The 17088-nt window shown below is 35.3% G+C and overlaps 1 protein-coding gene and 1 non-coding gene across 2 annotated transcripts in view; one reads left to right on the top strand and one right to left on the bottom strand.

The window, feature by feature from the left end:
• The window catches only part of LOC120626136 (orexin receptor type 1-like), a 77335-nt gene that overhangs the window by 2908 nt on the left and 57339 nt on the right, over positions 1–17088 (bottom strand). The window contains exons 3-7 of the mRNA XM_039893438.1: positions 15093–15240; positions 9393–9534; positions 7624–7748; positions 1333–1489; positions 508–620 (exon numbers count right to left, since the gene is read on the bottom strand). Of these exons, the coding sequence (XP_039749372.1) occupies positions 508–620; positions 1333–1489; positions 7624–7748; positions 9393–9534; positions 15093–15240 (685 nt within the window). The remainder of the gene's footprint in view (positions 1–507; positions 621–1332; positions 1490–7623; positions 7749–9392; positions 9535–15092; positions 15241–17088) is intronic.
• Positions 2785–2857, top strand: Trnar-ucg. The gene has a single exon. It is a non-coding gene; the product is annotated as a tRNA-Arg (tRNA).

Genomic DNA, 17088 nt, shown 5'->3' with positions numbered 1-17088 from the left:
GTTTGAATCGTTCAGATGAGAAACCAAACAATTTCTTGGTTTGTTACGAATAGATTCCTGATCAGAATTCGCTATCATGACGTATGGCAAAGATTTTGCAATAATATGAAAGGAATATCATATTGTTCGTATAAAGTTTAGGTACATAAATGGATGTAGACATTCTTTAAAATTAACTTTATAATTATTGTAAAACTCGAAATGAGATATGGTTATCATGAAGGTTACCAGACCTGATAGTGACGTCCGACGTGATACCGTATTATCGGGTTTTTATCAAAAGCTTGCCTTAAAACAAAAAAAACTGCGCACAAAAGGTTTCGTGACTGCTTTAAGATATTAAGAGAAATGCTTTGCTTTTTCATTTACTTTAAATACTCAGTTAATATGAAAACCAGTATAATGTCAATTAACATCCTGCATAGTAATGGTAACCTAATTCATTAAATAGGTAAATAATACAATGATAGATGAAGTTAGCGATGGAGATGGTTTTATTAAACTTACCGCTCATAAAATTGTAGATGAGTGGATTGACTGCGGAATTCGCGTAGCACATCACGTGTGAGATCAAAGCGATGCAAGTCATTATTTCAGTTTGCTGGACCACGTAGGCGACTCTAATAAAATAAAAAAAAGGGTCGGTTATGCAGCTTCTTTGATGTAATAGTCAAAATTATGTACTAATAGTATTATAAATGCTATAGTGTATCTGCGTGGAATTGTGGGGAATTCGTGTGCACACATATTTCTTGTATAGATAAAGCATGGCGGCTAGGCAATGAGCAACCGGGCGTTTAGTTACTTTTTATAAATAGCCCATAACAGTCCACTATGTTGGACCAAAGGTCTCCCGGCGGGAGGGTTTCACTCAAGGCCTCTCCCAATGGCAGTAGATTGTAGTATTAGAACAGAGAAGGCTGCTGCCCGTTCTCTGCCATTTTCCCTTAGTCACCTTGTACGACAACCAAGGCACGACCTTTACTTACCAGAGATTTTTATTATACTCAGTTAGAGTTATTCTGATTTTCATTATGAATGTAAAACCAGTGAGTTAGAGGTTTCTACATTACTGTTTATAGTTCAGTAACAAGTCAGGATAAAATTGTAAAAAAAGTAACCGGAACTTGCGAGTAACATTTATTATATTTATATCTATTACTCAAACTTGTAAGGCATGATTGATTGTAAAGGAAGCCTGAAATAATCACGTCAATCAAGGTTTCTACGTAATACAGGTATAGATTTCAACATGTATGCAGAGTTGGATAGTGTCTGTTAGTGGTTTACTTGTAACATTATTTCCGAGACTATAATGACGATCGAACGTACCTGAGTACCGACAATAGATGCACAGGGAAGTAGCAAACCGCAAACATAATGACCACTGCTACTAGCATCTTAGCTGCCTTACGCCGGGACCGGAGTTGCCCTTCTGTGGACGCATTGGCGTGGATTGAAGGCGTAGTGCGTCGACTGGCTGCTAGCCCTGAACAAAAGAAAAACAATTTAAAAAGCCGGGATTGTTATTGGCTCTTTCGTTCGTAACCAAATCTTATAATCTTAAGTTAACCAACCTATTATCATCATCATAAGCCCTTTGCCGGCCGTTAGAGGTTCTACGGGTCTCTCAGATTGAGAATAATTTAGGTCGTAATTCACCACGCTGGCCAAGAGCGTTCTTATTCTGAGAGAAGACCCCTTTCTTTTAGTGGGCCGGTAACTGGTTGGTTATGTTTAACGCAATAGTTTACTTCAAAACCTTAGATGTAGACACGTTATTTTTTATGAGCCGCGGCCTACCCTTCGTATCCTACCATAACTATTTAGAGAATTCTGTTTTACCAAATAACTTAGAAGCGAAACTCGGCACCTATTAATAAAACCACTCGCACAATGGTCACCACTGCGCCATAGTTTAGACGGCTGATTGAGTGGGTAGCGACCCTGCTTACTAGTCTAAGGCCATGGGTTCGATTCCCACAACTGGAAAATGTTTGTGTAATAAGTATATTATAAGTATTTATGTATATTATTCATAAAAACATTCATCAGTCATCTTAGCACCCATAACGCAAGCTACGCATACTGGCTAGTTGGCGATGTGTGTACTGTCGTATTATATGTACAGTATATAGTATAAGTGGGTCGTTACATAACCTCCACTGAATCATTTTCTCGAATTATTTTGTAATAAAACATCAAAATTAAATTGTATAGTTTACCAATTTTATATTCCGTTGGAACCGAATAACAGGACTAAAACTAGATTTTAATTGGATACAATTCCGATACCCCAAGCAAATCCGACAACAACAAGCATTGCGAAAGCAAATACTTTCGACAAATAGAAATTCTATTACAAGAGCAATGTAGCAATTCCAGCATTGGGTGGAGAAATTTCAGAGATAGCAAATAATGGTAACTGGACTGTTTATGTTCTTTGAATTGTGGAAGCTGAAGCATGCAAAACATTTGAAAGCAATGAAAATTTTCAAAACAAAAATGTAGAGTTAACTAAAACCGACGATGCTGTTAATATTCTATGAATTATGAAACTACAATGCAAACTGTTGCAATCAAATGAGAATTTGAAAGTCGTGTATGAGTGAAATTCAACACTTTTTAAAACGTTCTAGAACAATAATAGAAACTCGTCAATTTCTAATAAGCAAGATGGGCAGCTTGCTTGTGAAGCTCTTTGTGAAGCTAGAAACGTCATTTTTACAATGAGAGCTGGACTAGTAAAGCGACTGTTTTATAAATTCGACATGTAATATGTGAGACCGTGTGGCCTAATGGATAAGGCGTCGGACTTCGGATCCGAAGATTGCAGGTTCGAGTTCTGTCACGGTCGTTTATATTTTTTTACACATTGTTAAGATAATAATAGGAAATTAATTTAAATATAGTTTTATTAACGAATAATATTCAGGATTAGATTTCATATGGACAGTGTTGATCTTTTTGTTAAATCAAAATAAGGCTCGGTCGGAATAATACATGCATCGGCTCGTTCCGTACGAGGCCATTTAATAATTTCTGTCGCAGAAGTGAGTGTTTTGGCCTTATAAAGAAGGGATACTAGGTTCGATTCTAGGATATTTGGTAACTTATATTTTCTAAATTTGATCTGGTAAAAGGCGAAGGCTGCCACTAGATGCCATGCTAAGCAATTCAGTTTACCGAATAAAAAAAAATTATCAGCTGAGTAAATCAAATAAAACTCTCTTTATTCAAATAGTCAAAATTATGCACTTTTGAAATATTTTTATCCTGGTTTTTGACAATTTCCCTGGTGTAGTGTACCGCGGGAGGTCCCAGAGTCGATTGCTGGCAAGGCAATTCCGGAATTTATAATTTCTGATAGGTTCGCTCTTAATCACCACCCTGGCGAAAAACACGTGCCATCAAGCGATTTAGCGTTCCGGTATGATGCCACGTAGAAACCGATGAGGGTACCTATTGGATTCAATCTAACTGTCATCCTGCCTTGTGACAAGTGTATTGTCATTACTCACCACCAGGCGAGGTGGTGGTAGGTGAAATGGCAGTCAAGGGCTAACTTGTGCTGGAATAATAAAAAAATTACACGCAGTGTGCGCTAGCCCTATATAAACCATTTCCATCTATATAACTGAAGCAATCAAAAATATTTCGCAACAAATCGTAACTAATCTACTTCTATGTGATAATGAAAAATTATAATTAAACGGACGCTCTGCTGCCGATATTATAAACTCATAACAAGTTTCCAGGCACCCTAATTATACCACTTTATTACTGAATACGAAGCGGTGATAGCCCAGGGGATGAGTTCGAATCCCAGTACGCACTTGGAACTTTTCCAAGTTATGTGCGTTTTAAACAATTAAAATATCACGGTTAAGGAAAACATCGTAAGGAAACATGCATGCATGAGAGTTCTCCATAATTTTCTTAAAGGTGTGTGGAGTCCACCCATCCGCACTCGGCCAGCGTGGTGGACTATAGCCTTAACCCCTAATTTATTTATTATTTATGTACCATTGTAAATGTGAACATATAAATAAATATACAACGACAATACACACGTCGCCATCTAGCCCCAAAGTAAGCGTAGCTTGTGTTATGGGTACTAAGATGCCTGATGAATATTTTTATGAATTATATACATAAATACTTAGAATATATATGTTTTTCAGTGTCTGGGTGTTCATATACACTAAGACACTGAAAAAAATTCATGCTTTCCAGTTGTGGGAATCGAACCCACGGCCTTGGGCTCAGAAAGCAGGGTCGCTGCAAACTGAGTAAGATGAATTTATTTTGGTATAGGTCAAATAAAGGTACCTTCTTATTGTCGAAGGAGACCCGTGCCCTATAGTGGCCGGTAAGGTGTTGATATGATGATGATGATGATAACCGAATAAATAGCTTCACATTTATAATAATATAACCCTTATTAACACTAGACTGTCTGTTCCCATATAAATGACAGCTTAGATTTTGTCCCCATTAGAAGCGTTAATTGGACATATGAGTGTCTCTGGAACTTATATTATACTAGCTGTTGCCCGTGACTTCGTCTGCGTTTGATTTTGTTTTTTAAAGTATTCAGTATCGCTAAGCCTTAAATGAGGAAATGAGGGGTTTGCTACTGTACACTGATGAATTCCGTCCTCTATCTCCAGCCACATTCATCAGATCTACACAAAGTTTGACACATATTATAACCTCTATAGTACAAAAATAATTATTTAAATCGATTATAATTTGTCGGAGTTATGGTGTAAAATCGTCAAACACTTTCATCCCCCCTCCCAAAGGAACCGAGCTTAATGTCGGGATAAAAGTATCCTATATTATTTCTAACACTTCCAAGATTATGTGCACAAAGTTTCATGATAATCAGTTTAGTAGTTTTTGCGTGAAAGTGTAACAAACAAACTTACATTGGCATTTATAATATTAGTAGGGATAGGGATAGGGATAGGGATTGTTTTTAGACGGTATTCAAGTGTTAATTCCTTGGATACTCGCATGACTGCATCACTTCATTAATCGTCTATAAAAGTCCACTGTTGGACTAAAGGCCTCTTCCTTTTCGATCGCCGTTTCAGTCAATGGTCTTCTCGCGAAAATCTTCGACCAACATCTTAAGAAGCTTTCTTAAGTTGTTTGATCAAGGGTAAAAAAATACAGAAAGCAGTAGTCCTTGAAACGGGTGCGTATTTTGTCGAGGTTTCTCACTCTGGAACCCTGATCGAGGACGTCGGTTGATTGGGCATTCAAAAGCCCCGCAAGTGGAGGTGGATGTTTATTCTTATAAATTTTTAATAGTGTTTTTTAAGCTTTGATAAGAATTTAAAAATTTATAAATGATAGAAAAAAAAATGTTAGTTAAATAAAGAGACACGGTGCTGCCATTAATTAAAACCCATATCACGTTCACAAACATTCTAGACAGGCCACTGGGTGACACCCAATGAATAGCTGCAGACTTTATTATATATATATTTATTATAGATATAGCCAGTCACAAACATTCTTAGTTAGATGATTGTAGTCATACATTTAAAGAATTAAAATATTAACAAATTATAAGTCGGTCACTAGTTTTGCGGGGAAACTATTTCGATCCGTGGCAAACAGATACATTACGCATGAAAATCGCAAATAATTCACTTATATGATAATTAAAATTGTTAATATAACTGACACTGTTCCGTTAAATATAACCCATATCACGTTTGCGAACATGTTAAGTAGGTCACTATGTTACCTAATGATTAACTTCACACTTGATTATTATATATAAATTTACGAACTCTCCGAGTTATGTTGATTGCAAACTTACATTTGAAGACTTAAAAATTCAACATATTATTAGTTGGTCACTAGGTATAGGGGAAACTGTTAAGATCTGTGAAAAACAAATACATTACGCAAGAAAATCGCAAATATTTTACTACCATGGATGATGATAATTACCTTCATCATCATCACCATATCAACCCATCATCAGCCTACTACAGGGCACGGGTCTCCTCCCACAATGAGAAGGGGTTGTAAGGCCGTAGTCCACCACGCTGGCCCAGGGCGAATCGGTGGACTCCACACACCATTGAGAACATTATGAAGAGCTCGGGCATGTAGGTTTCCTTACGATGTTTTTCTTCACCGTTGAAGCAAGTGATGTTTGGATTTCCTTAAATGCACATAACGTCGAAAAGTTAGAGGTGCGTGCTGAATTTTGAACTCGGCCCCTCGAAGTCAAAGTTCTACCCACTGAGCTATCACCGCTTTACCATGGTAATGCAAAATGTTAATTAAACGGACACTTTGTTGCCGCTAATTAAAACCCATATCACGTTTACAAAAGCCCTAAAAGGGGCCACTTTGTTACACAATGAATAGCTTGACACTTTGTTATTATATAACCGTTTTCATACACTCTCCTGCAGCTGATTTGTGTCCCGTTAAAACTTGGAAGTGCCACTAAATCCCATTTTCACGTACTTAAAATCGTCAACGTCGAGCTGTCATGAATAACAAATATAAAATATCAAAAATGCGAATGGGTTGATCAAAACGCAAAACTGATTTAATAGGTTGATTTGTTAAAACAAGTTTAAATAATAGAGTTCTATCGTTCTTTTAAAGCAGACCAGGTTCATAAAAGCAATATTGATCATGATGAAAATAAGAATGACGTGTACGAACATTTGCAGACTTGTATCAACTTTAAAAGGAATAAGAGTGCTGCCCACGTTTCATATACAAATAAGCTTTCTTTTCGGTAAAGTTCACCACTCGTCTTTTAAAACATCTACTGAAAAGCAAGCGATGAAGTAGGTAAATTGGGTTTAATCAATCTTTTTTAAGGTTCAATACAGTCTGTATTCAATCTCTAAAGGCTGAAAAGTCTTCAGAGCATCTGAATAATGGACATATCTAGCCTAGGGATTTAAACGTATGCGTGGGAATTAAGCTGATGTTTACCATCGGGTCGAATAACTGTAATGAAAATATACCGCTGTTTTCAAAGTGACCTTAAAACTGATATCATGTTACTCAATACACTAATTACGATATCTGTTACCGTGGCTGTATGTCACAGACCCTTTCCATACAAACATAATTTATTAATGGACATCATAGCGCTAAAGCGCTATTATATTTACTCGTAAAACTGTGTGACGCCATAGACTCGAGTGATCAAATAAAGACGTTAGTATTTCTTTCTTTAATCAAACAAAAATAGGTTTTTTCCCCAATAGGTCGGTAAGGATTTTTTTAAAGAAATAAATATTTATATTTCGATTTCCCCTGCTTTTTTATGATAGAAAGCTTTGGTCGGTTTTTGGTGAAGCTTAAAGTATCACAACTATGTCTTACCACGACTGTTTGAAGCTTTATCATTTTAAATTTTCCTACAAACAGTGGGCTAAACATTAAAAATGGAGAAGCAGTAGAATTATTGTTGCCAAATTCGGTTACTTGCATCCATAATAAGTGTGCTAGAAGTCGGCTAAAAAAATAATGCACAAACGTTTTTAATAATTAGTATGCTAAAAATAAAAAAAATCGGCAGACGAGTGAGTATAAAACTATTAAAAAAGAAACTTAAAATGATCTTACAATTATTTTGTCCACTAGTCGGCGGGCATAATTTGTTTGATTCTGTGTGACCAGGAATATTGTCCGACCTCCACAGCACTCGCACGATTTGGCAGTACGCTATCATCATCAGGAAAAGTGGGAATCTGCAGAAAAATAAAATAATTAACCACTGCCACGTTCTTTACGAAATCTGAATCAAATAGCTTGCGATAGGTTGAGATATCTAGTAGTTACTTTTTATCAGGTAAAAAACCGTTACTTACAGATCGATTAAATTTTTAACTTATGTACGGCTTGGCAGCGAAAGTTAACATTCTCAGGAAAGTATATGGTTCCTATGCGATTCTTGAAACCCCAAAAATCGACGCACAAACTAATTTGTGCGGTGTACTTTTTTTATACTGAACCAAAAGGTTACAATCCGATACCGAGCATCATCAACATTGGAATTGTGTCTTGTAAAGTGATATTTTGAGTATGCACTATCTGTTGACTGTTACATTTTCTGATTTAATATTTGTCGCACCCAAGGCCGAGATGGTTTCAAATTTATTATGAGAACCATCAGACCTATAAGGCAGTTATTATAATTACCAAATATTTGCGAAGTTAAAGTAGGTACGTTTCAATCTCTCAAAGACAAATGATTTCGGTCCACCTCAAAACAAAATGATTAGTAAAGTTTTTGATTGCCTAATCTAAGTTAAAAAAACTATTTATCTAATGTCATAGAAATAATTACCTAAGGTTTAATTTAATATTTTTAAACCAATCTTGAGAATGACCCCTAATAAAGTTAATAATAGTGAAGTTTTCCAATTAGCACAAACTTATCTAAATATCAGTACTTATTACTTAAAGCTGGGACTCTCCTATTTACAAGTAACTGTTAAATGAAGTCGTACCAATGGATATTTTTTAATGAAATAGAAAGACGTTTACCCGCACAGAAAAAATATATATCGTTATTGCAAAGAGGGTGATATAAGGATATCACTCGTATTGGGTTTGTACTACAGATTTTTTTATAAAATTTTCGGACAAAAAGCTCTAGCTGCAGAATTGTCAACAAAATTGGGCATTAAAAATGGAATGGTGGAAAACCGGTCCATTATACTCCGATGTTCCAGCGTTCGATACTCGAAGGCGACTCTACGATTGCGAGCCTTCTTATTTCGTACTGCAACCAAGATTATTGTAATAAACAAGATTTTCCTCGCTCGAAATCGAGGAGTCGTTTTGGAGCATGGAATTGGAGCAAAATGGATCTTATTTTTATTGCTAAAGCCAAAATTTTTAAGCTGGGGCTTTTGACAAAACGTTTGTAAAACAAAATTCAGAAGTACAGAAATTGCAACTCTAAAACGAGTAATATAAGGTCTATTCCAATTTGGCGTTACGTTTGATATGCGAAAACGACTCCTCGATTGCAAATGTAAGAGCATATCTTGTATTAAAGCCACTGATTAATTTCGTATTCGTTCGAACTAATTCATAAGCTGGTTCGCACGACGTGGCTCAATGTAAACTGAAAAAAACATTGTGTTATACCACTATTATATTTAAGGAAAGACCCTAATCTCGCCCAAAAAATAGTTTTGCTACAGTTATTTTACTAGTTTTTATTCTGGCTATTTGACATTAATATGCAGAAGTGAATATGAAGAACTAAGCAAAAATGAATATCTTTGTCCATCCGTTAATCCTTCCGTTCATTGTCTCAGATAACGTTTCTTCTGTAGAGCTGTTAGAAAGCCACGTGCACTTAAGAAAAAGTTTGTACTTACGTGTACAGGAATAGCGCCTTTATGATATGCCATTTGAGATCACTTTCATCTGACCATGTAGACGTGCACTGCATGAAGTATTGCGCGTTGAACCTCAGCGGCACCCTGTGTTGTACTTGTAGGACAACAAATTCCGGTACATCTGGTAAAAATTGGACAATGTTGTTTTTGATACTAAACTTAACTACTTACTAAGCTTCGACAATCGGCAAATCTCAAAATTCAAAATTTTTAATTCGTTTGTTTTGAGTAATATAAGTTCTTTTGAAACGTCAAGTCTGTCCGTTTGTAGTACAAATGGAAGGCATATAATATCCAGAACTAAGCCGACAGAAACTCAGCGAAACTTACGCGGTGTACTTAACTAACAAATGTAAATATTCGTAAGTACAGGGGCCTTACTACTTTTAAAATGCGAACAAATTCGCGGGCGGAATCTGGTGTACTGAGACATTTTTTATTGAGACCGCTAATTAGTAAGTAAATTATATCTAAAAAAAGTTCTCATAGTTATTTCGAATATGGTCAAGGTCACCAAATCATTGTTCTTTAAACCCAGAGTGGGTTTAAAGAATAATGATTTGGTTAAGAAAGCCTTGATAATACATGATAATCTGGCGATACCTTACGTACATACACTAACTGACAGACAGGCAGAACAGTCAAACATTAAAAACCCATGACTATGCGTCGGGGTTTAATTAAAAATATGTGATCGAGGCTTTATTGTCATCTATCACTATTAATCTCACTGGAGGGGTCTGAAATCGTTCGTCACTAAGGTTCTGTGTCGGACCCATTTAACTTTAACGGCTCTCTGGAATACGTAAAAATAGCTTTATACTGCATATCGTAAAAGGGAAAAAGGATAATGGTTTTCATCCTATTCGTCGGGGACGATGACAGATGTACACGACCTTGTGTAAATAAAGTCTTTCATAAGCGTAGTGTCGGTAGATAATGATAGTTACAAATGTCTGTGTAAATAAAATAATAATTTCTGTAGTTTTTGTTGTTATACTTTTTTATAGAGATAATTAACAGACAAAAACTGTACCTGATTGTAAGTGGAAAACCATCGCCTATAAACAGCAACACTTCGCAGGGCATGCAAGTAAAACGTTCTACGAAGTGCCGCCCTGTATATATAAACCAGAGGCGTAGGTATAGGATACCTACAAAATTAATAAGCAGAATTTTCAGTAGATATTAATATTTTCATTATAATCCTGACGTGGAAAAGCGGAAAACCACCGCCTATAAATGGAGCAAAATTTCGTAGGGCATGCCAGGAACAGCATGTGTCTGGCCAGTTAAGCCTCATGTACCCGTAATTACAGGGCAACCAAGATCGGACAACCAAGCCCTTCTGATCGGAACACAGTGCAACAATGCTGCACTGCGGCAGAAATAAGCATGGCGGTAGTTCTTACCAGGAAGAGCTATGTCACAAAAAGCTCTACCACTAATTACTTTTGGTTATTTATATGTTGTGAAGCAATATTTAGAATTTCTCTTTTCATGATCAACAGTGATGTCTGTGTGAGATTTTTAAGATTAATGAAGCTGCTGACGAGCTTCGAAGCTGAAGTTGCTTTTAATAAAATATATATAAAATTATCTAAAATAAATATGTTATTTGCTACCAAAATACTGCCAAAACAGTCACCCACTGAACAAGATTAGGTCAAATTAAATCGACAGAAAAAGTGCCTAAGTTACGCTTTATTTCTAGATAAGGTTGTAAATTTTTTATTCGGATTTCATTTAGGCAACAAGAATTGCAAAAACTAGAAATAGAAAAGTGCACGGAGCGGCCACATGGCATTTTAGGTCACATTTTAGTATGGAACGTTCTGGAATAGAATCCAAACATGACACCGTTTCTAAGAGGCACCATTCAATTGAATGCAAATGTAGGTGGTTGGAGTCCAAGTAATGGAAAGTAATGGAATGGTCCTTGCTCCGGAAGGCGCAGTGCTATTGGGCTATAGGAAGACAGTTACGTTAGTGTCAACTTTAACTAAGAAGGTTTTCAAATGAAAAGAACATCAAATGAAATAATAAATCTCTTAAATTCAAACCTTATTAACCTTTGCATCAATGTAAGACAGGGAATGTTTTAGAAACCCCATGTTAAACCTTAAGATCTTCGAACCTGCATCGCTTTATATATAATATCTATATATATGTAATGAAAATGGTCTTCGTTTGAGGCTCAATCACGCCTAAACCACTGATCGTATCGACATGAAACTACCACCATTCGATGCGAAATTTTTCCTAGATGGTTTATGGCTATCTATTTTTTGAATTCCAACATTCCTTCATTTTTTTATTGCTGTTTTACTTTTATGAACATTTATCCCGCTAATAAAAACAAAAGATAAGCATTTTCTCTTGATTCTTTTGTTTTCATGGATTTCAACAGAGTGTATTAAACGGATTATGGTTTTTTACATTCAGCTAAGAATCTACTCACGGTAGTGGAGAACGGCTGGACCAATTGGGCTTTTTTTTATCATCAGAATTGTCAGGAGAAAGTTTTGTATGTAAGAAAATTTTAAAAAAGCCCGATAAAAAGTTAAAAATTTCGATGATAATCGAAGAATTCCCATCTATATAGTCACTCACCACGAAATCTCGGGAACCATAAGACTTAGAAACGTGAAACTTGGTAGGAATATTACTTTTGCTATGTAGAGGTCAGCTATGAATAGATTTTAAGAAATTCATTCCCACAAGTTAACAATGAACAATTCCCGTTTTTAAACTATAGCTCCTATAGACTTCAAATTTGGTAGGAATCTTCTGTAAGCGGTGTAGAAATAGGCTATGAACGAATTTTACGATAGCTCACCCCACAGGGGGTTGCGGGGGTGGGTATTAACAATTAATATTTTTAATTTTCCAGCTACAAGCTCCAAATTTTGTAGGAATTTTCTATAAGTGATTTATGAACAAATATTACGATATCCCACCCCAAAGAAGATTGCGGGGGCGTTAACAATGAAAATTTTCTATTTCCAAGCGATAGCTCCTATAGACTCCAAATTTAGTGAGAGTGTTCTATATGTAATATAAAAATGATCTCAGAGCGGATTTTACAATGAATCACCTCCAATAAGGTTCGCGGGGGTGGGTGTTAACAATAAAAAAATTCAATTTCGAAATATAGCTTCTAAAAATTCTAAATATGGTAGGAATCTTTTATTATTCACATAAAGAACATTTCAAAATGGATTTCAATAAAGTCTATTTCCGACAGGAATTGCGGGGGTGGGTGTTTAAATCTAAAATTTTTATTTCTAACCTGTAACTTCTACAGACTCCAAATTTGGTGGGGATCTTCGTTTATGTAGGGATATTCGTGTATTTCCTTACAACAATCGTCTTTTTGGCAGCGGAGAAAAAGTCATTGAGAGGTTTCAATAACTTAACTTTACATGTAGCTATCCAATCAACGGACTAAGAATTTTACATTTATTTTACTTTTGCAGACTACATAACCGACGAATTCTTTTATTGCGGGATCGCGGAAATGTAACAGATTAAAATGAATGCATTTTCCAAGCACATGAGATGTGGAAAAGAAATTTAGTTACTTATTCCAATAGAATTAATAAAAAACATGCACAATTAATTTTCTATAAAAAATTGATGTCACGCGGAGAAAATTAAAGTTAACAGAAAATTCGTCGCACTAGAACCTAGACAGATAGCAACTTCACATATGAGACTTGCAATGACTTTAACTTAAACTTTCAATGCTCATTTCAAATTTTTTTCTTCATATAAATTATTATTAATTTTTGGAAGAAAGGCACGGAAATGGTATAATGATTGCACATTGAAAGTTACAATGAATATTAGTGAGAAAAATCACCTGGATGAAAGATACAGGCTAAATCGATGGAATTTGGAATTTGAGTAAGTCTAAACAATATCGATGCTTACAGTTCTATCCGCGGGGCCTATTTATGTTCATACAAAAATAAAAAAAGGAGAATAATAAAAATATGAAAAAAATAAATAAAAATGAAACATAAAATGTAATTTATTTCCTTTTTCAATTCGCCCAGCGAAGCGGGCTGGAAACGGCTAGTGTATATATAAAATAGTTACCTACATATATATATATATATATATATATATATATAAACTACGACAACACAAACGCCAAACGCCTTCTAGCCCCAACGTTAGCGTAGCGTGTGCTATGGGCACTTAGATGAGGATGAATATTTTTATGAATCAACAAACTGAAATTGATTGATCTATGAAGCATACCTAATACATAATGTTAGACTTACTTTAAATGTGTCACATAGCTAGTAATAAGATGCACGAAATGTTGTAGAAAACCGTCGACAAGAGTTCTATGACCAGTTGTGAATATTATAATGCAGCTATCTCACTTAGAGGTTTTGACAAATTTCTTTGCATACAAATGTTAAAAGGGTATCACAAATTTACATTTCCAGAGGAATAGAGATACCGATCGCTGTTGTCAAATGCCAGACCCATTTCAGTTCAGCGGACATCCAAGAATCGTTAAATTCTTTGTACTCGTCACAGCTTGAGGTCATCCAACTATGAGTTGATAGAAATAAAAATAAGGAATATATTTAAAGTCCCAACCGAATGTTCTGGCTTAAATTTAGACACTTAATTCTTTCTTTATTATTTGAAACTAAAATTACAGTGTAACAACAAAAACTTTGGTAAAAACATTCATCCAAATCCAAAATCAATGACAGACGACTGTCCACATCTTCTGTTCACAAAATTCTGGATTTATTATTCGTTTTCAGATTATATAATTATAAATTTAAGGCTCCAGTGATGTATTTTGACTGGGACCATCTTAAAAGCTTACATTGTGGTATAAAAATAAACACTCAAATCGCTGTTTTGTAAAAGCTAGCTTGCCTAATGCAAGGCAAATAGAATGAATTTAAATCTACTTCACTTCTTGCCTAGGTACTCAAGTAATACGTGGCAGGAAATATAGATGCCGGAAGGGCTCCCACAGCTTCGCATATCGTAACAGAAACATGGATAAAAAACATTTTGATGAGATGGTAGGATGTCTGCGTGAGCAGTAACATCTTTACCGCTCAAGGTTGCGTCTCGCTGTAGAATGGCGATAAATTAACGTGAAGTTCCTAAGCAACGGAGAAATACACAAAAAAATAATGTATCATATTGACAACTTATCTGTAATTCCTAAAGGTGTTGTATTATACTATTGGCCGATATATAAAAATGTTAACAATACCTATACTCAAGAAAATGCTGTCGAGCATTTCATTGACCAAGGCTTTTTTGATTTTTAAAAACTTTTCTAGATACGTAGGCATAAAATCTCGCTTTGATTATTGCTAATATTGCTAATCAATCCATTTTATTTTATCTTTTCCTACGACGTCGAATACTCATGATCGTCATTATCATCATCATCTCAACCACATGACGTCAACTGCTGGATAATGTGCTCTTTTGTGGGGATTTCTACTATCTATGGTATTGCGCTTGTATACAGTAACTCCCTGCGACTCGTTTTAACGTCGGTCTACCAAATGTCTATCAAAATGGCAATTTCCAGAGCAGGGTCGCTACCCCACGTTGGGACCTCAATGACCAACACGGCTTACAATAATATAATATCAAAAATGTCATTCATTAGAATGTACTTACTGAATAACAGAGAAAGCACCCAAATGATCAGAATAGCGGTCTTGGCGCGACTGGTAGTTGATTTGAACTTGAGCGGGAAACAGATAGCGTACCAACGGTCCACGGAGATAAAGGTCAGCGTCAACACAGACACCGTCACAGATACTGACTGAAACAAAAACTATGACTGTAATTTTCATCCGGGCTGGTGACCGGATAAAAAAAAATACATATATTACCTTTTAACCAAACGGCATTTCAAGAGTTGCCAGTTCTGTTGTACAATTAAATCGCTAAACTAAATTGATAACTTCACAAATAGTTCTATCTTTCCACAACACACACACACACAACAGCAGTACCTTAAGACCCATAAACTTTTTAAGTTCAGAGATTTATGCACAACAAAACTAGCACCAATATAGCCTAGAGATTTAGGCCCTGACCATAAATGAATATTGGCTATAAATTTAGTTTTAAATATTTTTCATAATAACTGGATGGTCTTTAAATAAAAATCCCTATCTTTTCGTACATTTAAAAAAATACCTCCATACTGTATTAAAATTATGTTTTGTTATAAAATTCCGTTTATGCAAACTTAGGTTTGGGGCAACGTCTTTGAGCGTGGTCTTCGGGGAGGTGTGGATAGGGTTATACATAATGGTTAGGCTGATAAAGATAAATAAAGTCAGCCTTAGGTAATATATACCTTTGTTAGGTAATATATTTTTATCGCACAGATTATGGAAATAGATTTAATTAAAAAATAAAAATAGATTTAGACATAAATTGTGCGTAAAACATAGATTGATAGCACAGAAAAATATATGGACTGTAAGTAGGTAAGTATTAGTTCTTCACATATTATAAATCCAAGCAGCTCCTGCTCTTTGTACACTTAAATCTTTTAAATTATGCTACGGATTTTAAGGCAGTTTTCAGCACTAGATAGAGTGATTCAAGAGGAAGGTTTATATGTAGTTAACATGCTTATCATAGACGACAAAAGAAAAAAAATTCTAAGATTTGTAATGTGATGTCGTAACAAATATATTTTTGTGCTCTTAGATTGCAAACGGTGCTTAAATTTACGAGATAGATTAAATTAATGTACCACGGAATTGTATTATTAATCACTCCAAACTGCCCTACATTGCACCCATGTGAAGCCGTCGGTCGCTAATAATTAATATACGTTTGCAATAGGCAAACTCTCGGCGCTATTTAAAACTACAGGATTAAAGTTACCTTAAAGTTAAGTAACTTTGAGCACTTGTATCATAAATACCTATTCCCATATAATTAGAGAATTTACCACCGCGGGTTTAAACTGAATGAGCAAATCGAGTTATCGCTCTAATTTGGCCCTTATCCCTCGTGTGAAGTTCACTTGTGGGGGTAAATTAATTAGTATTGACATTGATGGAGGGATCGGACCAACCTTGACTATACCCGACATCCACTCTGTCACTTTTTCTAGCGCTCAGTTTATATTTAAATTGCTGAAATAAACTTCGTTGTTGTCTGCGACTTAATTCGCGTAATTCCCTCCCGTACGCGTGATGATATTAATTTATGATCATCTCCTAAGCGATTGGACCAAATACCATTCTGTAAAGGGTGAGTTTTATATACTCAGATTCCCTCAGATTACCTCATTAAACACTTTATTTTAAGGATTAATGTTTTATGGCTAAAATGACGATTTAAAATCACATTTTAATCATAAAATTCGTTTTTGTGGTATAATTAAAAGAGATATATATGGTCTCCCGCTTTTTTTAACTCTACTTAAGAGCAGTATTTTTGTAAAACATAGTATGTTTGTATGACTGGCCATTATGAAAACTCAGGCGGATAAAACGCAAACGTTTTTTCTTCTGACCGGTACAAATACTATTGCAGGCTGGAATTTTAATATCACTGAAATTCAATATAGCCTGTGCTACTGCGGGATAAAATATAGTTTCAAAGTTTATCAATTACAAATATGTAAGTAAGCGAAAAATCTTTC

Source organism: Pararge aegeria, chromosome 1 (assembly GCF_905163445.1).
Source record: "Pararge aegeria chromosome 1, ilParAegt1.1, whole genome shotgun sequence".
Taxonomy (NCBI): domain Eukaryota; kingdom Metazoa; phylum Arthropoda; class Insecta; order Lepidoptera; family Nymphalidae; genus Pararge; species Pararge aegeria.
Note: the sequence above shows the minus strand (reverse complement) of the source record. Positions and strands in the feature narration are given on the sequence as shown.